The 25296-nt window shown below is 36.3% G+C and overlaps 1 protein-coding gene across 1 annotated transcript in view; it reads right to left on the minus strand.

The window, feature by feature from the left end:
* Window positions 1-1083: 1083 nt before the first annotated feature.
* The window catches only part of LOC124155746 (putative U5 small nuclear ribonucleoprotein 200 kDa helicase), a 40169-nt gene continuing 15956 nt past the window's right edge, over window positions 1084-25296 (minus strand). The window contains exons 15-37 of the mRNA XM_046529819.1: window positions 24727-24858; window positions 24230-24459; window positions 23236-23499; window positions 21449-21548; window positions 21064-21211; window positions 19386-19545; window positions 18642-18770; window positions 17855-18076; window positions 16570-16687; window positions 16317-16455; window positions 12980-13167; window positions 11959-12078; window positions 10438-10650; window positions 9344-9580; window positions 7864-8066; window positions 6825-6975; window positions 6417-6641; window positions 5791-5878; window positions 5421-5707; window positions 3016-3192; window positions 2573-2815; window positions 1755-1878; window positions 1084-1452 (exon numbers count right to left, since the gene is read on the minus strand). Of these exons, the coding sequence (XP_046385775.1) occupies window positions 1322-1452; window positions 1755-1878; window positions 2573-2815; window positions 3016-3192; window positions 5421-5707; window positions 5791-5878; window positions 6417-6641; window positions 6825-6975; window positions 7864-8066; window positions 9344-9580; window positions 10438-10650; window positions 11959-12078; window positions 12980-13167; window positions 16317-16455; window positions 16570-16687; window positions 17855-18076; window positions 18642-18770; window positions 19386-19545; window positions 21064-21211; window positions 21449-21548; window positions 23236-23499; window positions 24230-24459; window positions 24727-24858 (4029 nt within the window). The 3' untranslated portion in view covers window positions 1084-1321. The remainder of the gene's footprint in view (window positions 1453-1754; window positions 1879-2572; window positions 2816-3015; window positions 3193-5420; window positions 5708-5790; window positions 5879-6416; window positions 6642-6824; window positions 6976-7863; window positions 8067-9343; window positions 9581-10437; window positions 10651-11958; window positions 12079-12979; window positions 13168-16316; window positions 16456-16569; window positions 16688-17854; window positions 18077-18641; window positions 18771-19385; window positions 19546-21063; window positions 21212-21448; window positions 21549-23235; window positions 23500-24229; window positions 24460-24726; window positions 24859-25296) is intronic.

Raw genomic sequence — 25296 nt, forward strand, 5'->3', positions numbered from 1 at the left:
ATATTTCATAAAATATCTCAAATTTTCCTTGTCTCATAATGAATGTAGAGACGTCAACGTCGCCTCTCTCCTAAGGAAGGCCCATGCTTATATCTATCAAATGTGAGAAGATGCCGTATCCGGACCAAGTAAAGACCAAAAAGCCCATGCCAAAAAACAATCTAACACTAAATTAAAAAATTAACTATGATAATATGCACTTACATTGATTTAAAATAGGCAAGACTATGAAGTTGCTCGGTCCTGTCTAAGTTATCATCAAGGTTAAGAATTAAATAATTTCCTGGCGTCCATCTCGGTTTTCCGCTGACCAGGCGGTATTCCATCCAGAGGGCCCAAAATGACAGGTGTCGGCCCCAAACTGATCGAAAAAAACTTTAATAACACAAAGCACAAACTTAAATTATGCACTGAAAGTAATATAATGACGGTATCTCATCTAGCCAAAGGCCTGTTGAGTAAAATATTGCGACACCATGATTCTGCAATTTGCCTCCTAATCACATGATCATTTTTTCCATCCTTTTCGATGGACAGTTACAGTGATCACTCCCATGATGGCGGAAAAATATTACCATTTCACGAGTTCCAAGGAACCAATGAGGAAGAATATCTTCTTTGAATGGTTTACAGCTTCATCGCGGAAATATAAAGCACCCGAAGTCACACAGCAGCATCCGTCTGCACATAGGTAAGGGGACCACCATGAGCGTAACCTCTGTAAAGTTTTTGCCACAACGGGGATTTGATCCCAGGCCGACAGGGTGAGAAACACATTGGAAATCTTTATATTTATCCTGCTAACCACTTAAGAGGCTATTTAAGACCATGGGAAACTAGCATTAGAGCAAGATTAGGAAGAAATCAGTGCAAAGGGAAAGGTCAATCATTAACTTAGAACAATTAATAAGTCAAAGAACAAGCTTTTTATCTTTCCCCAATATTACTTACAGTTACCCAAGAATAGATCATGGACATAACACACACTCACTAAATTAGTTGGTAATACTTCCTTACCTTAGTAAAAACTTGCCTGTACCAACAAAATATTTTTGAGCCTGTAGAAAATAACTAACAATTGACTGGAGTTGTCAGATATAAATTTATTTTCTTTAAAGAAAATTAAAGCATGATGACAATATTTACATAAAAATAAAATATGCTTAATGAAGCACAGAAAACACAAATAACAAATGCAGTAGTCCAGGAAAGCCACTATTTTTACATTTTGTGTTGTACTATAAAATGAAGTAATCACAACTCTGGTCATTCATCACACACTCTTCCACGGAATGCCTGGAACTGACTTTGGTCTTCATACTTAATCTGATTCGCTTCCACTATCATCACTATCACCAGATTCAAAGTCTCCAACATCAATTGTGAATTTATATTCTTGATCACAGCCAAGGTATGCATCACTCATGAAGTACAAAGTGTAAGTGTGCGGTCCTACAAAAAAGTAAGAGGTACATACATTATTATAACAAGAAAACCAACCCCAGAAAATTCAGGACAATTCTCATTTGAGTATGATAACTATAGGTAAATTCATATACAAAATACACGATACAAAAAGGAAATTTTTTTTACAATACAGTACTTAGTTGGAGTTATATTACACTGAGATATATTCTGTAAATTTAACATGTCAGCTTGTTCCGACTTCACAATGAGTACGTAATTTCAAATAAAATAAGCTGAAAAATTATTACATGATGTTTCAACCTTATTAAAATTATTCAAGCACATACCAGGTCCAGGAGCAACAAAGTCCAGCTTCACTTTGGCCTTCTGTTGAAGGGTTAGCCTCTTAATAGATAAAAGGGAATTAGTCTTTGGATCACCGATGACAACCCACCAACCCTCCTCTCGTTTCTGTAAGCAAATAATTGAATTCATATTTAATGTCTACTTAAATAACGAATAAAACTCAAAAAAATATCAAACATTCCATCTGATCATATCTCAGAAATGACAACGCATTTCAAAGCATTATTGTATGCAATACATAGGATATGAAACTAAGAAAGATTAAGGTGGCCGATGATAAAGCAGAAAGATAACAAGCATCAATAAGGCATTATCAACAAGAATTATGGATGTTATTACATACAGTCAATAAATACCCTACTTGTCTTCGGCTAATTTCTACATTAGAAATTATTGAAAGAATTTAAAAATATAAGAAAACCACACAACAATATCGTAAATAAGACAAACTTTCTTTCATACAGTTATTGTTAAATGAAAAACTTGCACACTTACAAATTATACATTTTGTAATAATTCATTGATAGTTCCTTATGATAAATAAATTCAGATTGAATGAATGGATTCTGTTTCATGTAATTTAAACACCAAAGGCATTCATCGCCAATGCCACTCCAAGTAAGAGGCGCTAAGAGAGTTAGTGAAACTAATGAGGGCATAAATAAAGAGAATATCATACCTTATCATCACATGCAACAGTTACATAAAGTGACTGTAGATGCAAAATGAATACATACAACTTAAGCACAACGATCTAGATGGTTTTTCAATTCAACATGCCATGTTAATGAAATAATACCTGAGGGAAAAACGGAGCAACGACAGGTCCCGTAATCTCATCTTCACGCTCCAACTGTACCGCCACATTGACGGTAGATCCAGTGTGGATTCTGTCTTTTTCTTGAACTTCATAACTAAGCTCAATATTTGGGTAGCGATTACAAAACCTGGCAACATCTCCAGTCTGCGCCTCTGTCAACTGAAGTAACTTTGACCTGTCTTCATCTTCAAGTTCCATTATATCAAACACAGTTTCCACACCCTGAAATGTAGAAAATAAAGTAATATAGGTATTCTCTCATACTAACCATACACAAAATTGATCGAAGGGTCGACGCTCAAAGCCAAAGTGAAGGAACGTAAACAATGATTATCAGTCACTTAATGAATCTCATCAATTACAAAAAAAAAATCATCAACAAAATATGTAAATATCCAACAAATTTTATTCTTGTTGCCTACCTTTTCAGTACACCTCTTGATAACATCAATGCTAAAGTGAGGTAATTGCTTAAGATATGAATCCTTTGACCACATAGCTTGCGTAACCATCTGTGCAAGTTCCATAGCAGCCACAGCAGGAGACAGCCATCCATTAGAACTCAGCACATCAACACAAGCTTGAATCAAGCGAATAGCCTGAAAATATAATCAAATCAACATATTTTAAAACATACAATGTGAGTAGATAAACAATGGAAGATAGAGTAGTTTTCAGGGTAAACAATTAAAATTTCTTAGCTAAAATAATAAAATTTAACACCAATTAATGAGTTGGACCACAAAATCATGACACTACTTTTCTACCAAAGTGTGCAAATAGAAAAATCCATCATGATTTTCACATTCACAATGTCAATTCTAACTCATCCACACATAAATAACAGGTGATGGCATAGCTCACTAAGAGGGGCCTAGCAGAAGACAGTAAAATTAGCCCTCAAGCAGTTAGAAACCAGAGTGGTACCACCATACAAACAAACAAAATATGTTCTTTTCCTCTATGTAGTCTCATGACCGGTAAGGGTCCACTTGAAGGTACAGTACACTCCCGATTTTCCGGGCTAATGATGGGGAGAGACGGCACGAATAATCGGAAAACACGGATAACCCAAATTTTCGCTTTAATGTCTTGTAATGTTCATAATTTACATAAAACAAACAATAAATTATTAATTATGCAGTTATTCTGTTATTTTAGAGTGCTTCCCGGATTCAATGAGAGCTTTCTTCGCCAGTCCACAATCTATTTAGCAGTGATAACATGATTGTACTCGTATTATTAATGCTCCATGTAAGGCCAGGTTTGGAAAACCTCACGTGTTCAATTCTCAATGTTCACATTAGGTAAGCTGTAAAAAAAATTATAAAAAACGACAGTCCTTCAATTTTTGGGGATATAAAATTTTTAAAAAAATATTTCTCGTTTAGCAATAATGCACCGATTAGCTTAATTGCACAGATTTATTTCAGATTTCTCAAGTGATAGATCATAAAGATTTAACTTACTAAGTCTCAACTTATAACGAAAGGCGATTTTCTTCTAGGTAAACTATTTCTGCGATGGGAGAATTGGAAATGCTTATACCCTTGCCTAAATTGAAGGAATTGCCTTATCATCTCATCTACTTAAGGCAGCTAGAATACCAGTGAGAAATAATTAGCAATGAATTATCTTAATGAAACTTATGAAACAATGGGTGATAATGCTTATCATAGATCTTTCATGAACAGATCAATAAACTTGGGGCCAGTTTCACCATCCTTTCCTACTATAACCTTTAACACTTATCCGATACATTTACTCGTGGAATAAAAAGAAACAAGTCTGTATGTTTGCCCAGATGTAGTCAATATGGTCAAAAGTATCCATGTCAACCAGTCACAAATCTAAATAAAATGGCATAATTACTTTCACACCAAAAAAGTTAATTTCTAAACAAAAAGGCTAAGACTAGATTATTTAAGGATCATGCAAATTTGAACCTATCTCCAGCCACTTTTGAAAAAAAAGGGCTCACAAGAGGGCTCCTCTCACAATATAATTAAAAATTCTTGTCTTCAAATGGAGGTTGCATAATCTATTGCAGGTTGCATAAACTACATAATGGATACCAAAGTTTACTGCCTGATAGCTTTGTAACAAAACACATTGTTAAGAATAGCAGCACCATAATTTAAATTATTTTACTTAACGTTTTCCGGAAAAAAATTGGCAGCAGGCAAATTTTTAAATTAGCAACAGTTTTGATGTGCGTAAATGCCTACCCTAGGCTATTCTGTTGTTATACAAATTTGGACACATGAAAAACCTGATATTGTGGAACGAAAGGAGAACCATCAAGTTAAACAGCTGATCTACTGAGTAATTGCAGACATATATGAAATTTGAGCTTTTTCTCCTCATTAACAATCTAGCTTCCGAGGGACAGTGCCTAAGTTTCAAAATGACAGCAAAAGGTAACCAAAAACTAAGATTTCATAAATTTCTAACACTGTCTGCTTCAGTGGCAAGTGCCAGAAGATGCGATGAAACTAGGTATTAAGGATGGTTATAAAACTCCACGGCTTTTCCACACATTTTCATCAGAACTTCAAAGTTGAGAGGACATAATCCATACTATGCTAGGGGATAGATTTCATAACTTAGTAACAAAGAAATCTGAGCATGTAACCTATGGCCTCAGATGTTAAAATTTATCTTACTGTAGTCAATCACTAATCACTGCTTGGAGTGCCACCATCGGTTTGCAGATAAACAAAATTGTTTCAATCTAGTCCTGATGGTAGAGACTGTGGTCATAATGAAAAGCAATCTCAACAACTCATCAGCAGCCTCATCAGGTAAATACACAGATTTGAAGTACCTTTCCTAAGATCATCTCTGTATCCTGTTGAAGCTCAGCTCCCAGCTGCAGACGAGACAAGTGTGCTTGGAGAAGAAGATTGGTTTTGATGTGGGGATCGTTGTAGCGAACGGCAGCACCTCCTGGACCACCCGATGTGGGTTTGTTTGGCAGACGAGAAGCTAAGCTCCTTAGAATAGCATCTTCCCCATGACGAACAGGTACATCTTCATACTCAGCTGCAGATGATATAATCTCCAGTAGCCCTCTGATTTTAGTTTTATTATTCAACGATAAGCTGAACAACTCTAGAAAAGGTTAAAATATACCATGATTCAATGAAAAAACTATTCAATATGACCCAATTTAACTCAATTCTTTTTAAACTTACCGATAGTTGTGTAGTTGATGTAATAGTATGCAGCAATCATACCCAAGTTCAGTGGCAAGCAATCCATATCATCTTCTATACTTATACACTGAAATATAAGAGAAACAATTTTGCTGTTGGAGTAATATGCAAACTTCAAATAGCTACCAAAATCATTTATGTAATTGCATTTCATTTAGGTAAATAATTTGATGACAAAAAAGAAAATTTTGTTACAGATAAAATTCTCCAGAAGACATGCATCCAATTCCTAATGAATGTACTGAAATTAAAATGGATGTATGTGTAACCCATGTCCATATTTAAAAAAAACAGTACGTAGTCACTTTCCTAAGAAATGTTTGCTTTTGAAATGGATGAAGCCAATTTCCACTAAATTAAGCCAGATACAATTACACATGGATGGAAATGTAAATCACATCAGGTCTAATTTGATGAATACATACATTATGTTTATCAAATGACATGGGATTAGTCTCCATTTCAGCCAATCTCAGAATTCAACTACAGGCAAAATTCAGCTATTAGTTACCCAAAGTCAATTATGAGTTACAAATGAGAATGCCGCACAATTCATAAGCCTACCTATCCTATGTAAAATGTGTGAATAGTCACAAATACATTACCTTGGACTGCTCCAAGTCATGAAGTGTGTTTTCCACAAGCTCTGATAAATGATCAGAGAGATGTCGGTGCGTTACTCCTTGTAAATTATAGTAATTTGGATTCTGGGTTAAGCGGCGATATAGGAATGTCCATGTAAGGTAGTCCACAGCATCTTGCTTATTTTCAATTGTCTTTGTCACAATTTCTGCATTGAAGTGGTCATGGAGACGGTGATCTAAGTGACTCTAAAAGGACATCAATGAAGGAGTTATTAATCAACACATTATTGTATTAACATATTAATTAATACACACTCTACAAACCACACAAATCCTACCCAAACAAGTATGAAGCCAATTAGACTAAGTATTATATAAGATTGAACATGGAGTGAAACAGATTTAGCCCTAAAAATAGCCATTACATACCTCAACTGGAAGAGATTCATTAAGAAACTTCTTAAAGAAATCCTTTTTGGACGTTTGACACATCAGTACACACTTAGCGTCATCATCCTCCAGCGGTCGATTTGCCCGACCAACCATTTGCAGCACATCAGTGATTGGGTAGTCCTCATATCTGAAAAAATGACAGAATGGTCACTGACTATACCCATAATGAACGAGATGTTCAATTTATGCACAATTCATTTGTAGTGGACAACCTTTCAACTTGATAATAGATCATAAAATTCAAGGTAAGACCAATATCACTAACAGCATTGCTGGAAATTTTCCCTTACTATGAAAAAATTTTTTGTAATAAATAAGATAATTTTTTCAAAACGATGTTTTAGCTGAATTTCTCAAATACAGGCAGCTTATTAAAGCATAGTTTTCTCCAATGATCAGTCAAACTTTTAGCAATTATTTGGCTTTAATTCATATTTTTCAAAAGTTCTGTTTTTATCTGTAAAATAATAAGGTAATTTTCACATGAAATTGGGAAATTGTATTAGGAAAAAATCTCCTGACTACTACCACACTTTTCATAATATGTAAAATACCAAACATAAAATTCTTTAGCGATTCAAATCAAAGATAAACTTCTGTTAAATTTTAATCAAGCAATTAAATTGAAAATAAGTAAAATTTTCAATGAGCTGTAAAATTAAAGGAGCTTTTTAATTAATATACTTTTTTCTTCCGAGGATTCTGGTGATTAATATGCCCCGGTAAAGGGCAGATCTTCATCCATCTAGCTAAACATACCAATTTTTTTCTGGTAAATTGGCTCTAAGTGGTTAGCAAAGTGCTGAGAGTATCACATGATTTTTTGCTTCCAATCATTATTTTTCAATTGCAATCTTATGTTACGCCATTTTGGTAGTATGGGAGTGACAAGGCATGCTGATCAATGTGCAACACCCATGGTCCAAGAACGATTTGATTGATAAAACGAGTCGATAGTTAAAAAGAGGCCATAGAAACTTACATCAAAATACAGTGAACAAGATGCAAAACTTACGCATGAATTTTTCCATTGTAAAACTGGGTATCCATGATTACCACCAAATGTGCACTTAACGAAAGACCCCAGCACAGAGAGCGTGTAGCAACCGCCACCTGGACTGCACCAGAGTCAAAGAGCTGCTCAGCAAGTCGGCGATCTGAGGCTGAAAGACCCTCGTGAAGGTACGCCACTCCTTGGGCAAGAGCCTCTCGCAGAGTCTATATGGAAATAAAACACAATGGTAATTGCAAAAAATATATAAATACTGGTCTTATGATCTAGGCCATGTTGCTTAGCAGTATCTTTAGGTGAATACAAATATCAATAAAACATAACAGTTGCTACGTCTACTGTTGCTTTTGGAAAGCTAAAAAAAAGTTGATTGCAGGAGTTAGGGGACGTACTAGTTGGTAACAGCCAAAGAGAAAGGGATTAGTAAATCAAAAGATTATTCAGGAATTATGTCTTAGTGAATGGATAGAGGATTAGCCAGTACCCTAGCCGTCAAAGTTCTGGCTTCAGACTGAGAGGCTGTACAAACAAAACTGCTGCCTTGTGGTTTTCTATGCCCAGCAGCATAATCCATCTTGTCCTATAAAGCCAACAAAAGTGCACAAGGAGAGGAGATGTCTTGGTAGTCCAAAAGGTAGAAAACCAGGCATGAATTCAGAAGATCAGGGTTCAAATCCCAGTAAAGGCAAACTATTTTTCCTTCTTGGAATATTTGCACTTCTATTTAATTTTAACTGTGCTCTGAATAAATTTTCAAATTGGGTTTCACACAAATTACAGTGGAACCTCGTTAAAGCGAGTACGGGCTATAGCGACACCCCCGCTATTACGAGAGATAGCCGATGCACCGTCAATTGACCCTATAATAAGCGTGTTAAAAAATTTGTTTTTACGAGACCCTTTCGGTGTTGGCTCTCGCCATAGCGAGGGTTTCACCGCCGGAAGACTTTCATGAAGACTCCTTAACCTCTGTAATTGCTAGCGATCTGTGAGAAATGAAGTTAATGGAGTGCTCAGTCTCAAATTTATGTGGTAAACTGTCGTTCGATAAATATAATGATTGGCGAAACAATGCTTTGCATGATTTTTATTCAGTGCGGCGCTTATAAATTGTTTGAATAGTTAGTCGTTATTTGAGTAAGGAAATTTAGTGATGCAAAAAAACATCGCCTTTCGTCTGAATTTATGCTTACGTTTATCGGATAGATGTTTATCTGTCGCCGCACCACTCCTGTTCCTGTATATCTGTTTGCAACAGGTATATTGGCTATTATTTGCTCCACCTCCGGTAAAGCGACAATTCGCTATAGCGAGTGTTTATTAGTGCACCGTGGGGTGTCGTTATATCGAGGTTTCACTGTACTTAGTTTCCCATTCTTTTTAGCTTCACTTCAGATTCCACCTCAAAACTCGAGAACTGGTGGAACCAAGAACTGAAGAATCAAGCGAACTCATCCCTACTTAAATTCTTATATTACATTACCTTATCAGACATTCGATCAAGGAAGGGTTTAATATCTTCCTCTTCAGCCCTGAAGAACCTTCCTGGTTGTCCATCAGCAGCAGCATATGTCAGCAAATCAATAGCTGTTAGCCTTGCCTGCTTCCTAGTAGGCACAAACACTAATGCTGGTTTCCTAGGAGAATGCTTTAGAATTGCATTGTAGACTGGCTTGGCCATGGCCACCAAGCGTGAGCCATTATGGGTTATATTGAATCCCTGAAAAAAATAAAATATAACCTCCATCAAATCATTACTATCTTAAACAACTAAAGAATAAAATACTTCTAAGAAGCTTCTACATCTGAGAAGCAGAGCTGAGCACCTACAAATTGAAATGAGTTATACTAATATGTTTCTTGAGAAGAATTTATGAATGCAATAAAGCCCTAGACAACTATGAGAGGTGTTCTCTGAAATATGCATGAGAATTGCTAAAACTTTAAACAAGCAATGAAGGATAAACCAAAGGTAACACTCGTGGCTAGGATCATGGTCCATGGCCAAGCCCTTGAGAACTAAATGCAGAATTTTCATGGATAAGTTACGAACTAGAATACAGTGGCACTTGATTACATCAAAGAACTTTCCAGGTCATACCAAACTGACCCCATGGAACTGAAGAATGCTGACTAGGATGGCAAAAGAGCAAGAACATAACAAATGAGAAAAACAGGATGAGGACGGCTGCTTGAGGTAATTTAGAATGACCAGTTAAAATTTTCATGTAGATCATACACTTAGGAACGGGGAAATGGATAAGAAGATAAATGGAAGGTGGTAATCAACAATAAATAATAAGGAAAATAATAATGAATTTAAAAATGTACACCTTTGTGGCACATGATTTAAGTGTTGCATTCACATAATTTATGCACTATGTTTGTTAATCTGATAACTAATTTATTAAGTTGAACATCAATGAACACTAAGCAGGTTTATCACATACAGCTTTATGGCTTGTTTTAGATGAAGACATTTTTCCGAAAAATCATGCCTTAAAAATTGAGGGGGAACTATAATAAAAGTGGACTACATTCAAATAATTAAGGTATGTATGAGCTTTGATCACTGACCTGTACATGAAGTTCCAAAGGAAGGGGGCGGACACTCGGGTGGAAATTGAATGCAGCATTGGCACTGCATCCTAACCACTGGGCTACATCACGAGCATCAGCCAGCGATGCAGACAGAGCCACAATCCTAATTTGACGCTCCAACTGAGAAGAGATGTACCGCATACGCGAGCAGACCACCTCCAACACAGGACCTTCCTCTCCACCTATTAGCTGGATATGGAAAAAAAGATATTCAGTATCACAATTACACTTGATTCAGAAAAACAAATACTCAAGGACATCGCAGAGTTACCAATTTCAATAGCTATAAAGAGAAATAAATTGAGGAGGTGGGAACAGAAATAAGCTCGTCACTTGAAGGGAGAACATTAAAGATGAATGGACGAATACACCTGACACAGGAGAAATGCAAAACTTTTTGGATAAAATGAATAGCAAGAAACACAAAACAATGATTTGGAGTAATCATGAATTTAAATGATAAATATATAAAATTATAGAGGTTGAGTAAAACCTCTAATTAACTACAGTGAAGCGACCCAAATTTCTTTAGTTTGTAAATTAGGGGGTTTGTAAAAGAGAGTTTGTATTGTGGGTTGCACACATATTGTTGGGGGGCTTATCCTTAAAAATCCCACCCCACCCACTTTCTACAGCCAGCATTTCAGTAGCATGGGACAAGACAAGTGGAAATGCTCTCGGTTCATATACCCAGCACATTAAATGATTAACTTACTTTATTTTTCAATAAATAACATTTAATGTTCCATATTCTACGATATATTTGTACATACACATTATGTAGGTTCTTTTCTCAGCTGTTTTATGATATTACCTAATGGTTGAGTACGACTGTTTGCAAATTAAGAAACAATTACTTTCTTATTGATCATACATTATTCGTAAATAATAAAATACAATTTATTTAAATTTCATCTCATTTTGTTATAAATTATCGAATTCCCTAAAAAAATTGCAGACCCCTTCATATAACTGGTAACTACCACAGCAACCAAAAATTAGAAAACTCCGGCATTACCCAAGTCCCAATGGTGCTGGATACAGGGTGCTCAACTGTATAAATTTTTAAAGGGTCCAACTCGCATTCATATAAAGGTGAATGCTCTACAATCATTTCATCCAGAAGTGCTTTCTTCTGACAAAAACTAAAAGCTTGGACTCAACTAGGAAGCACACAACATTTTATTATGCAAAGCACCGCAAAGAAAGAAGTATTTCAGGAAGGATGCAGGTATTTTCATAAGAATGTCTTCCACTATTTTATTATTGCCTTCATGATTTGGCATACCCTCAGAGAGGAATTATCCGTTGTGATAGGGCTCACTATCAGATTTGATCACTAACCCACACACTGAAAGTCTGCAAAACATCTTTATGAGGCTGAAGAAAACCTTTTGATGCTGCTCCAATCACATAAGGAATACAGGAGAATCAGGACAATTTTAGTTGCAACCAATTATTGAGTTGCTTGTGCAATTGTTTATCATTTTTCCATACCTGAAGTTCATCCACTATGAATAGCTGCACATTCTGGACATTTTTCCTTTGCTTCCACCTCCTGGACAAAACATCCCACTTCTCAGCAGTAGTGATAACTATTTGTCCTTTGGCCAAGAGCTAGAAGATAAACCATAAAGAGAAAATGAGAAATAACTCAGCAACAGAAGTAAAATATAAAAATAAAGGCAATACAGAGATGATCTTATCAATTACAAACTGTCGACAAGAACTTATTTTGAAATCGTAAATAAAGCTGATTATCGTGAACTAAACTTTACCAATGCATTTTACATTAATTCCATAAACTCATATACAAACACCATAAGTAGAGTCAAACATTATCAAGACAGGATATTTTTTGCAATCTTCTGAAAAAAATATCAACGTGTATGGGAAAACGCAAAATATTATTCTCAATAAAACATGAAATTTCCAACTCTATCAACTTCTTGTAAAAATACACATTTTGCTCTAAATAATATAAATCTACACCAAAGTCATCCAAAGAGCACATTCATTAACAACTTTTGCATGAGACTTTTTAGAACTTTTCATTCAATCATCATGCCGAATTAAATATTTGACAGGGTGATCACTTTGGTTCAAACAATATGGACCGGCAGAACTAATATTGACTCAACATCATCCCACCTCTCATACATAAGGCAGCATTCACAGTGGACTGCATAAGATTCACTCAGTTTCCCTCGTGTCTCAGGCAAATAAAAAGCCAAAAAGCCATTCTGAAGGAAAATGTTGTGGTGTTACAAGTTCTCCTATTGCTCAGAGGCGATTTCATTTTCACACCAAGAAATCTTGGGTGTATAAATTATTTTATGCAATAAATTTAAGGCATATTTCACACTTCTACACCAAAATTGGTAATTTTTTCATGACAAAATTAGAACATTAATTTACCAAAAATGCATACCCCTATCATGACCCAAAGCTTGCTGCAGGGAATAATTATCTGAAAAAAATCGTTAATAATGCAATAAATTAAAGAGTCAATAATCACCTTGAGATCTGTTCCAGTTTCCCCAGTGAGTAGAACAACTTTTTTCCCTAGAGCCATGCCAAATTTCTGATGCCAGTCTGCAAAGACAAGTTCTGCAGGTGCCTCCCTTGGAACCAAATACACACAGCGTCCATCAGGATTCTGGGAAAGAAGCCTGAGCACAGCAAACTCAGCAATGGTTGTTTTACCTGCAACGGTATCAAGAGATAGACTAAAGCTTGAAATGAACAACCTGTCACACCTGCTTGGGGAAAAAATAGCAATAAATATACAGTTGAGGACCTCAAATCCGGAATCCAGAAACCTGGAAAACCAGAAATCTGGAATGCTTGAAAATTTATAGCACTTCGACTTGCCACCTCGTGGCAACACTCTCCGAGCCTTGTTCTGGGACGAGTAGGAAGTTAGCACACGCTATGAACATATGCTGACAACCTAGGCAAGGACACGAAGGGATCTCAAACATCAAGTACAAGAGCCTGAATGCATTTATAAATTAATTAATTAACAAAATATAGAAGCTTTTGCACAGAAGACCAGGAATCCAGAAACCCTTTGGTCCCAAGCTTTCCAGATTTGAGGTCCTCAACTGTAATAGATATTTGGGGGCAAGGCTGAGCAAAATTGTTTCCCATAATATCAATGATTGGTTAGGTTAAGTACTTATTAAGTTAAGCAATAAAGCAATTTTTGAGGTTGAATGAATTTCGACTTATTATGAAAGGACCAAGAATGGATGGGTAACCATTCATACTGTACTCTTCTCCCCAGTCAGTAGACGGCAGATCGCCATTGGCAAAATGAATCTAATAGCCAGGGGACCTGGTGAGGCCCCCGCTCCCTCCTCAGCCATGTAATCTACCAATCTAAGTGGATTCAGTTATTTAAAGAATAATGAAATTTTCCCCAAATGTACTCGTGAATGACTTCAGTTTTGTATTTAAAGACAATATTCTGGCATACCAGGCCTGAAAAAATTCTTTTCACTTCCCCCCCTACACCCACTCCTTCCACCCTCTCCTCTATCCCCTTCAAGGAGTATATACACCCATGTCTCGTATAGCGCAATTTCGATTAGCGCAATTTCGATATAGCGCAAATTCGCGGGGAAACATTGCAACGCAGTGTAGCCTAATCCAAAAACTTAAACGCTCTCATGATAAAACGTGAACTTGCGCTAAGTACACACGAAATTTCTATCATTTTACGCATATTAATATTGTTGCTTGCCTCAATTCTTCTTTTTTGTTTATATATTAATCGAAATCCATTGCTGTGCAATGGCCAAAAGTATTACTCGTCATTGGGTCCAGATAGCCGGCCTACCGAACTAATTTATCCCGTCTCCTTAACAGAATGATGATAAATAATTTAGATCGTTAATTATGCGAGGGGCTAGTGGAAATGATTTTTTCAGCAATACGGTTTGAGACGTATTTTCTCCGTCACAGGTTATCGGGCGGTTGACTTCCAGGGTCTACGCTAAAGCCTTCAAGGTCATCGGTATTCACGGGGGAGAAATGGAGCGGTGGCCGAGTTGCGCATGAATAGCATCAACACATAAAAGGGTCCGCTATAGTGTCTCAAACACAATGGCTTCGTTCCCTCCCCGCAGTCGTAGGCCTTTTGCGTCTCAGGAATACAGTTCAGCAGTGGAAGGTGATTTAGATAGAGCCATACAGAGTAAAAACCAAGAGAATATGGCAAAAAATAGGAATGCGTGTAGAAAAATCAAGAATTTATCAAGAAAAACTATAAACCTAGAAGAGGAATTGAAAGAGGTCAATTGCTTTGAAAATGGAGAACGTCAAAGCGATATTGCGCGGAAGTTTAAACGCACCATGCCTTATTCTGAATAAAGACGCAGTTAAAACATCAGTGACCTCAGCCGCACCAACTTCAACCAAGAGGTTTACACATACGGAAAGTTCATAGTGAATCAGTACAAAAAGACGAGAGTGGAAATCGCTCCGAGATATTTAGTGAAAGCTCCGGTTGGTTCCAGAATTTAAACGGCAAGCAGGTATTTTCAGTGCGGCGATATCTGGTGAATCTGCAAGTGTGGATAGCGCAGTCACCGCAACATTTTCTGATGAACTCCAAGCTGTAATTGAAAGTGGCTCCTTTCCCCCTTAACCAGTTTTTAGTGTTGACGAGACGATATTGTTTTGGAAAAGAATGCAATCTCGTTCATTCATTTTCAGGGAAGGAAAACCTGGGTCAGGTTTCAAGGCATTTAAAGACTGTTTCACGTAGCTGCTACAGCAGCAGTCATTATAATGATTCGGAGGACTTCAAATTAAAATGATTTATCATTCATAAACTCCGCTAGCTATGAAATGGCATTCAAAGTAGCATTTTCCTATCATTTCAATGAGCGACAAAAGGGCCTGGGTGACGCAATGGTTTTTTTTTAGACTAGTTTGAAAAATCGTCAACTGCCGGCAACGCATTACGATCCCCTGAGATAGCAGATGTTAGCCCACCCGCACGACAGGAGGGAATTTCAAAAGCACGTAAGAATTTTTTTTAACGTGAATAAAAGTCTTCGAATGCGTGCATACTATCTTTAAAGATGTTTTAAACTATAAAAATTTATTTAAACAATGTTTTATAAGACTTTTTATGGGAATTAGATGTTTTAGAGGAAATTCAATACCCAAGACCTATGCTACCAGGAACGCATCCCTATCTTCCCAATGTTAAAATGCTCTCGTATAACGCAAATTCGTATAGCGCAAAGACCCCAAGGAACGCATCCCTTGCGCTATACGAGACATGGGTGTATGCTTGCTTAAAATTCAAATTTGTTGTACTTGAAAATGACCTCTATGGATCGAAACATGTCGTACCAAAGAAATAAATCAGTGGAAGTCAACAAGTCTTCTTTTCATTTGTGAATATCAACTTCCACATAGTTGAGCCTGATACCATCGAACGAATTCTTTTCACTTTTTTACAAATATGAAAATCAGTTCCTCATAACAAAGGCTTTGAAAGAAAACATTGAATTAAATATCAAGTCAACAAGTAGCAGAACTCATAACAGACCATCGTTGGTTATTTGAGCAAAAAAAATCTCAATTCAATGCACTAGTAAATATTTGCCATTGCCATGAACCAAGTAAAAAAAAGATACTAACAAAACATTGCTGTACTACCCACACCATAGAGTTTGAGGATTTCCAAGCACAATTTTTCCAAAAGTAGTTATGCTAGGTTGGGGTTAGAGGGTTTCCCATGGATTAGTGATCCTTGTAGGACACTAATAGCATCCAAGGTCTGAAAGGGGCTAATAATTCAATGGAAATAAAGGACTTGATAAAATTTTTATTACCTGATCCTGTTGGAGCACCGATAAATATGTTGTCATCACTGTTGTACACAGCATTGAATACTTGTGTTTGAATTGGATTAAACTGAGGAAACTTGTCAGCATAAAGACCCTCAAAGGCATTGTTTCTCAAAGCTGTAACCTTTGGAAGTAAAATAAGAGTATTATAATCATATAAAAAATAATAAAACATTGGAAGGAAAATTTTTAATTCATTTTGAAATTGATATATCATTTCTGCAAAAAAATTACTTACTGGTAATGGTTGAAGATCAAGAAGTTCTGTGGGTGGAAGATTTTTTTCAGGGAGAATTAAGTGCCTGAATGATACTGGGAGTTGAGTTTCAGCCCCAATCCACCGATCAGACACAATTCTGGAAGGACACAGAAGATTTAATGAATAAATATTTCCTTACATTTTACAGTAGACTCTCATTAATATGAACAACATTATAATGTTTTGATTACAGATGGGTCGGTTCTGGTACCTGGTTCATGATACTGCTGGTTCTTGGCCTGAGGAACCGGTATCGAGAACCGATTGCATAAAGTGAGTAAAGTGGAACCTTGATCTATCGTTTTTCAGGGGGATGGACGAAAAAAACAATGAATGCGGGAAAACGATCGACACGGGAATATTTGGCTAGGTTGCCTATGTCCCAGGAAACACAGGATTTTGGCAAGTAATTATGATATTCGTGAAAGGATTAAAACAAGATTTTGGCCAATTACAGGAATACTAGTACTTTATCGAGAGACTTAGGTCATATTGTTGATTCGAATAATATTTCTCTCAAATATCCTAAAGGAATACACCACCTCGCTAAGAAATGCTAGCTCTCCACTCGGCATTTACACTGCTATTATGGATTTCTCTCTGATGTAAAAATTCTTATCCATCAAACACCATTTCCAATACACATATTCATGATAGCAATGTGCATTTTATGCCTAAAACAACCGCTTTCCCCGGCGCAGTGATTGGTTGTGAGATGGATTACACAGGCCAACGTGAGTAACGTAGACGTTAGAGTAAAGTAGGCGTTAGAGTAACGTAGATGTAACATCCATAGACGTTATTGCCACTAAAAAGATCGGATCGGCCAGATGAAGAAAGCACTTGGTGAGTTCGGGAAGCAGTCTAAAATAACAGATTATGTGCATAAATAAAAATATGTTGTTTTACGTATATTATGAATATTACAAGATATTAAAGTGAAAGTTTGGATTACATATTCGTGTTTTCCGATTATTCTTGCCGCCTCTCCCTGTTATTAGCCCAGATAATCAGGAGTTTGCTGTATAATCAATAGTACTATAACATTGACTCAGTGTAACACAAACAATTATTTGATGACAATAATATATTAAATGCCATTCTTTCCAATGTTTCTAAAAAGATACATTGATACAAAGTTTGTTAATGAAAACCTCAGAATTTTAGGTCCTACAGACTTCATAATAACAAGAGTCAACTGCAATACCAATAAAAATCATCATTACAACTCAAGACCTACTGAAAAAATATACTGCATACATACCTAAGGAAGTACTGTGGTGGCAATGGTTCAAACACAGGAACAAAAAATTTGACAAGATGCTCATCACGAGCAAACTTAGATTTCAGAAGAAAATACTCATGATGCAGAATAACTTCTGAATCTACATCCTCCACGAGCACCCAAAAGGCCTCGGATGCTCCATGAAGTTTTTCATCCCACTGGAAGTCTGGAGTGATCGTTAACTCAACTCGAAGAGTAGACCTTCAGGGGAACATAATGGAATGGATAAAACTGTATTAGGCTGTTATAACATAATAGTATGAGCAAAGCCACCACAAAATGAAATGTTATTTCAAAAATTTTAAAATACAAGCTCCATTAATTCTATACCAATTGACTTTCAGCCTAAATTTAAATAAATTTCCATCACTTGGCATTCTTGAGAATAAATACAGGCTTAGTATGCTATGCAGGAAAATGAAAATATTCATAACTGAAAAAAATAATAACTAAACTGATAAATTAAGTTTATTGAGAAAACTTATAAATTCAAAACAGTAGGTCATAAAACACAGTGGCATGAAACGATTTCATGAAAGATACAAATTAGGGAGTCAATAGCTTTGATGTATATTTGTTGAATTCTAAATTATCTGGCCACAAAACTCATCTTCAATAATTAACACAAGAAGAAAATAATGACCCTTGCTATTGGAATTAAATCAATTTAATATTAATCCCAATAGTGCGCAATTGAGCAAAAATATATCATAAATAAACATAATATAGCCCCTTAAAAAATGGAAAACACTGACACACAACTAACCTTGTAATTGGTTGAATGTGAGTGGATAGCTCCAACTTAGGGAATTGATGAACATACTTATGAATTGTCTTTCCCAGCTTAGGCACTCTTATAAGCTCTCCAATTTCATTGGGGCCCAAATCATAAAGCCTAGAAATACAAAAAAAAACATGTGAAAACATTTCTAGTCATCATCAACTACCTCAGTCTTGGTCTGAAAAATTGCTTTAACAATGACAAATCTATAAAAAACTATATTTTATAAGAAATAATCCCTAATAAATTAACATGAACATCAAGATGCCACACAACTACATATGTTGAAACTCAATTCCATTTTTTATAAAAATTGTGGAATTGAAAAAAGTTTCATCATGAATGTAAGCATCTTCCATTAAGTCAAGCCATGAAGAATTAAATCAAGAAGTAATTAAGCATGATGAAAAATTGCAATAAATTTGAAGGTTAAGAAAGATACACTAATTTTACCAGACAGTTTCCCTCTTTCAGATCCTTGTTGAGTATTTGACTACAAATTACTCTTCTTTCGATTCACTCTTCAGTACTTAAAAGAGATCAATACTAATCTTCATCTGGTAGAGTGCCACACTTACTCAATTACATGGGCTGACTTAAAATTATTTATTTAATCTAACAGAGATGAGTCAACACAATTTTGAACAACACTTCTCAGCAAATAATATCCACCTATGAGCAAATAATATCTATAAGTAAAGATAATTACAAATTCAGTCATGCATTTACCTTTCCCATGGGAAGTTCTTCTTTTCAATCTTCTTCACAATTTCCTCAGGCATCTTTCTAAACTGTCTCAGAGGGGACATAGACTGCCACATGCGTCGATCAACCATTTTGCACAAGGACAGCGCCTTATCAGCTAGCTGAGCCCAACCTCTGTAGAGCACTGTTTCAAATATGAACAGTAAAATTTTTTTATAAAAGAAAACTGTTTAAAGAAATGTAGTACATTTCAACTGATCATGCTTTTAATTAGAGATGGGTCGAATAGCAGATTTCTTGAACTCGAATATCGATTTCGAATATTAAATCATTACTCGAATATTCGAATACTAGAATTGCGCAAAGCATATTAAACGTAGGTTTCTTCTTCTATTCCCCTTGATGAATGTATAAATAAAAAGGTATCCAGTGGAACCTCGATCTATCGTTTTTCAAGGGGATGGACGAAAAAACGATTAAAGCGGGAATGTTTGACTAGGTTGCCTATTTGAACATATGACTGTGCCAAGAAATTTTTTGTCCTAAAGATAAAACAACTTACCCACTCATTTCTAAGTAGTGTAGCACCAGATGAGCAGATGAATTCGGATCGCTAGTAGAGAGAAACTAAATATTCTGAGAAAATATCCCTTGCTCAGTAACTCTGACAAGTGAGACTTATAGTATAACTCGTACATTGATAACAAATTATAACCTGATATCCTGTTTTCGAAAAAAATGCCACATTAACTGCCGAGAAGCTCGGCTACGAGGATATCGGGTTTTGCCAGAAATCACCATTGTATTTTTCCAACTGTTTCCTTGCTTAAAATGCTTAAATACGTCAGAAATATGTCGTGTTTGCTATCATTTTTTTAAATTACATGCACGTTACAAATACATATTTAAATCTAATAAAAGTATAATACCAATTGCCAAAATTCACTGCTAGACACTTTTTGGGCTAATAGATCACTCATGCAGCAGTTGACCTCCAGAAATGGGGAACTTCGAAGCAGGTAGGCAGAAAAAGGTCAGTGGGGGAGAAAGAGAGAAGGGTGAAACACGAATTTTTATCCTCCTGTAGCTTGATATTTTCTTTTGAAGCTTTTGATTTATGGTTTTCGTAATACGAAATCTGCGCAACCTGGGGCCTTTTGTTTTATTTCGGATAGGAGGAAAGCGTCGGAGGAGGGGCCGAGAGCTCATGGATGGAGGGGGTAGCGGATTTTGGAAAATGTGCTACGTAGTTACTATCCCACGGCACTGAGGTTCTCCTGGTGGGGGGTTCCGGGGATTTTCGGATTTTTTCACCCAATCATTTTCGGTTCCCCACGTTGAACTCTTTTCACCTCTCTAATCCGTGAATTTGATGTAGTTCCTCAACTTGCCTAAAACAGCGCTGCATGCAATAAACGACTAGAGTTCTCTAGATTTTTCCGAGTCAACTACCAACGACATGCGTGCGACAGTGTATGGTGCAAAATTCAAAGTGTTCGAGGTATTCGAGATTGTACCATTAGTATAATTATTCGAGATCTCGAATATCAAATACTTTCTAGTATTCGAGGTTTTCGAGGATACTATTCGCACATCTCTACTTATAATACATACTAACATTAACTATGAAAGCAATAAATTCAATTTTATATCAAGCACATAAAGCAATAGATATTAAAATAAGCCTTTCATCTTGACCTACCTATTTCAAATATTGCTCTCATCAGCCGAGCAGCTGACTGAGTCACAAATACCATATCAGACATCAATGCAAAACCTTCCAACTTCAATTGCGAAATATAAGCTTGAAGTAGAACATTAACTTTGGCACTGGGTTCTTCTATACTTTCCTAGAGTAAAAAGAATAATTCATCATTCAAAACTTGATTACAATGGCATACCATGTTGCTGCTAAAATATAAAATACAGAGCAAGCACATGTGTACAGTAAAATTTCAACTAAGCAATATACAAGTAGATATAGAAAGATAAAAGTACATACAAAATGCAACAAAACAATAAAATAAATGTTGATTGCATCGTGGTCACAAAAAATGCACCTATGTAACAAAAGTTAAGGCATTTACCTTGATAGGAATTGGAACTCGCTCCATCAGTTTCTGCAACTCTAATTTCTCCTCCTCCCTGACGGTTATATTTCTGAATTCCCCTGATAGTGAAAAGACACTGTAAAGAGAAGAAAACACTATGTTGCATTCACTTACCAAAAATTTTATGAAGGACATTTAATGCATTGATAAGGCTCAATTAAGAATCCACTGATAGCAAAAATCACAATATTAAGAATTTCAGCACATCAAGCATTATATTTACAAAAAACACAACTGGCATTAGCAAAAAAAACACCTTCTCATATTGTAAATTTTTACAATTTGCAGAAAGTATTCTTATAGGAATACTTTCTGCAAATGAAAACGTAGTATGGCAATTTGCTTCTTTTGTGTGCTTGTGTCCACATGCCTTAGAGTCCAAGTGGTTCCTCAAGACTCCTATACAGGCATATATGCATGGGTGTCAAATGTTTTTGGAGGGTGTATTAAGTGAGCCAGGGCAAAAAGTTAGAAAATATCAAGTGAGAAAACAAGGAGATACCAAAAGAGAGGGAGTGAAGTGGAATACCGACCACTTCAGCAAATAAGCCACAAGACATATTAAGAACAGCTGGGCACTGATAGGGGATCAGCAGCGAACCATATGAGAAAGCTGGCAGTCCTCTGTGGCATTAAATGAAGTCTGTCAGTTTAAGCCAGAAAGCGGGAGTCCTGCTTGCTGCGTGACCAATTCACCTGCTAACACTTCACATAAGGGGTTAGCGGATGGACGCCCCTGCTAACGTTCATGTAAGTCCCCAAGTTTGGAATCCCGTAGGACGTGGCAGTGAGTCGTGGAACATCCTGTCTTGCGAGTGTCTATTTCATACTTCTGCTGCTTTGGGCATTAATAGCACGTATAGTTTCCATTAATAGAACTCCATTCTACTGTTCTCCTCTTTCTCAAACATGTCCTGTCCCTTTATGGACAAGGCAATGTGGTCAGTGAATAGTTATGCACATACCAGATAAATAGTCATGACTTCTAAATTGACCCTGTTACTGTCAAACAAGCAACTATTGAATGAAAGAAATGTAATTATGATAACTTTTCAATCATTTATGCTCCCTGTGAACTTCATTTTATTCATAGCCAAATTGTCATCAGCCAGAGTTGATCATTTCCGTTATATCATGTTGGCTGTCCAATGAATTTGCAATTCTACATATACATTCACATCATCCGTATCTTTCATGATAATTTTCCTTCTCATTTCATACTTCGCCAAATCAAGGTATGATGTATTTGCTTGTGTGTATTCATTGTTAAAGTGTGTTATCGAGATGGTAAGATGTTCCATTGTTGTTTAAATATGCAATGTCCTACAGTTAAAGGTGATTAATTCATTACCCCTGAGTCATCCCAGAGTGAATGGTGTTCCAGAAGGAGGCTTTGAGCGAGAGCTGTGGGAATTCAGTTGGCCAGGGTGCTTTAGGGCCACATTTTACGCTTACTTACGAAGAAGTTGGTAACTTGTTCTTTATTGTAACCTGCTTTATTTTTATTCATGTTGTTCCCCTATCTAGGGCTATTCTCCTTCTGAGTTTGCCCTGCTGGACGTAGGGAAGTGATGCGGCACTGTTAGGCATACCCTCAGTCCCTCAGTTTACTTAAGCCTAGATGGGGGTCCCTTTGAGTAAGGTGATCTGTTGCAACACAGCCATCCATTATGACTTAATATTAAGAATGGAGTTCCCAACCTCAGGTACATAGTGATAACTTTGGATGTTTCTCTGTTGTTCCAAATCAAGATGCCACTTACCGGAAGAGTTCAATCTCGCTGAGTGTCGGCTTGAGTAGCTGGTTATAAGTGGACATGGTATTATGGGTGCAATAGTAGTGGCTAGCAATTCTACCCAACTCAGTCACTTGGAACTGTCCAGTTTTTCGGTCATACTTCAACAGCCCACTTCGATCCAGGTGGAGGGCAGCTGTGTGAATAATATCAGCACGGTATTGCTCTAACAGTGGATCTTCTTTGGCATGATCATGAGAAATTCCATACAAATTAGGTGACCTCAACATCCTGAAAAAAGGTAACAAAAAATGCATGAATGAACAATATTCCATGTTTAACAAAAAATAAAACTATGAGAACTTCAAACATTTCCTTATTACTAGAAAATGACTTAATATAAAATTATACGTCTAGCAATGCTGAAAAGTGAAGTATTAATTCTACACACAATTATCAACAGATTTCCAACTTTAAGAAAAAACCTCATTTCAGAAAGAATTGCTCACAACATAACAGCTTATGTTAGTAGGATAAAATGACCAACAGTTTTGATTAGGGATGAAACCATAATGATACTCAAATGAAGCATTAGCATATATTTTTATTGTATGATGCTATGTGCTGCAAGCTATTGGATGAATATCTTCATTTTTTAACTTTTGGCCAGCAATTTTACGAGGTGCCTGATCGCAACGAAGGGTGTACTGGTACAAAATGCTGGAAGTCAATGGAATTTAAAAATGATATTGGCTACACAAAACACATTGCTTTCCCAGGAATTCCTTCTCAGAAAAATGGAGTATGGAGAAAAAATCAATCAGGGAAAAAACAGAACATTTCAATTGAACTCCAGGAGCACACAGATAATAGATATGTACAACAGTGACGATAATTGATATCTTCAAGAGCATAATTTTAATTATCTTAAATAAAAACATGAATTTCTGAAATATGAAATTCTCAACATTTTTAATTGAAATATTCAAAATTCATGATATGATTTTATCAAAGTACTAACCTGATGTATAGGTATGTGTAACCCAGCCACGTGACAGCATCTCGCACGTTCTGCACAGTTCCAAGGACTATCTCGGCATTTAACATATCCGGTAGTTTGGACATCAATTGAGACTCAATAGGCAGCTGTTGATTCAACAAGGATAAGTAATACTGCAGTTCACTGTGATTGGTGATCAGGATTCCTTCACCTTTGGTATCATATTGAGGTCTACCTGCTCGACCCAGCATCTGTACAAAGAAAATGAATAAAAGATTACCAGCTTTTATGGAAAAAAAACTTCCCCTTTGATCCCTTGAAAAATATTTTGACAAAATCTAAAAGAATTAACTGCATGAGGTAATTCTCCACAGTAGCCATTTAATTTCCAGAAAATGCATCTACTTCACCATTTTGCACTACTTAAAACTAAAGATTACTGACAATTTCTCAAGCAGCATGTTTGTGCATGAAGTCCACAAAAACGCTTAATTAAAGTTGACAAACAAAGTAAATACCTGCAAAACATCTAAGGCCCCTAATTCCACCCAGCGGCCTTTTTCAGGATTATAAACCTGGGTTCCCTTGATAATTACGGTATGAGCAGGTAAATTAACACCCCATGCTAAGGTTGCAGTAGATACAAGCACCTGTAAAAGAAGAGAATACATCAAATGTTACACTAGGCATCAACCAAGCAGAAAAATGTTAAGCTTATTTCCACTATGAATATATTTGTTCCCAATAACTGGACTAAGAAATAGATGAGACTTGTTTGAACAACCACAAAAAATCCAAATCCTCAGCAGACTGCAATACGTAAAAAGAAGCACAAACAATGAAAATCCCTTTCTCCATGTATGCCAGTGACAGATTTAGCTCAACAACAACTATGGAGGGAGGCTCTCTAAGAGCGTACCAGATTCTACGAAAGTTTTTAACAATAGCAGAGGGAATGTCATCACCAATAATTTAATATTAAAGACAACAGCAACAAAACCCAAAACTGTACATATCGTGTTGACACTAAGCCCACAATTACTGCCACAAAATATTTGATATCTTAGCATCAGCTAAAACCCAGAAAA

This window comes from Ischnura elegans, chromosome 3, assembly GCF_921293095.1.
Source record: "Ischnura elegans chromosome 3, ioIscEleg1.1, whole genome shotgun sequence".
Lineage (NCBI taxonomy): Eukaryota > Metazoa > Arthropoda > Insecta > Odonata > Coenagrionidae > Ischnura > Ischnura elegans.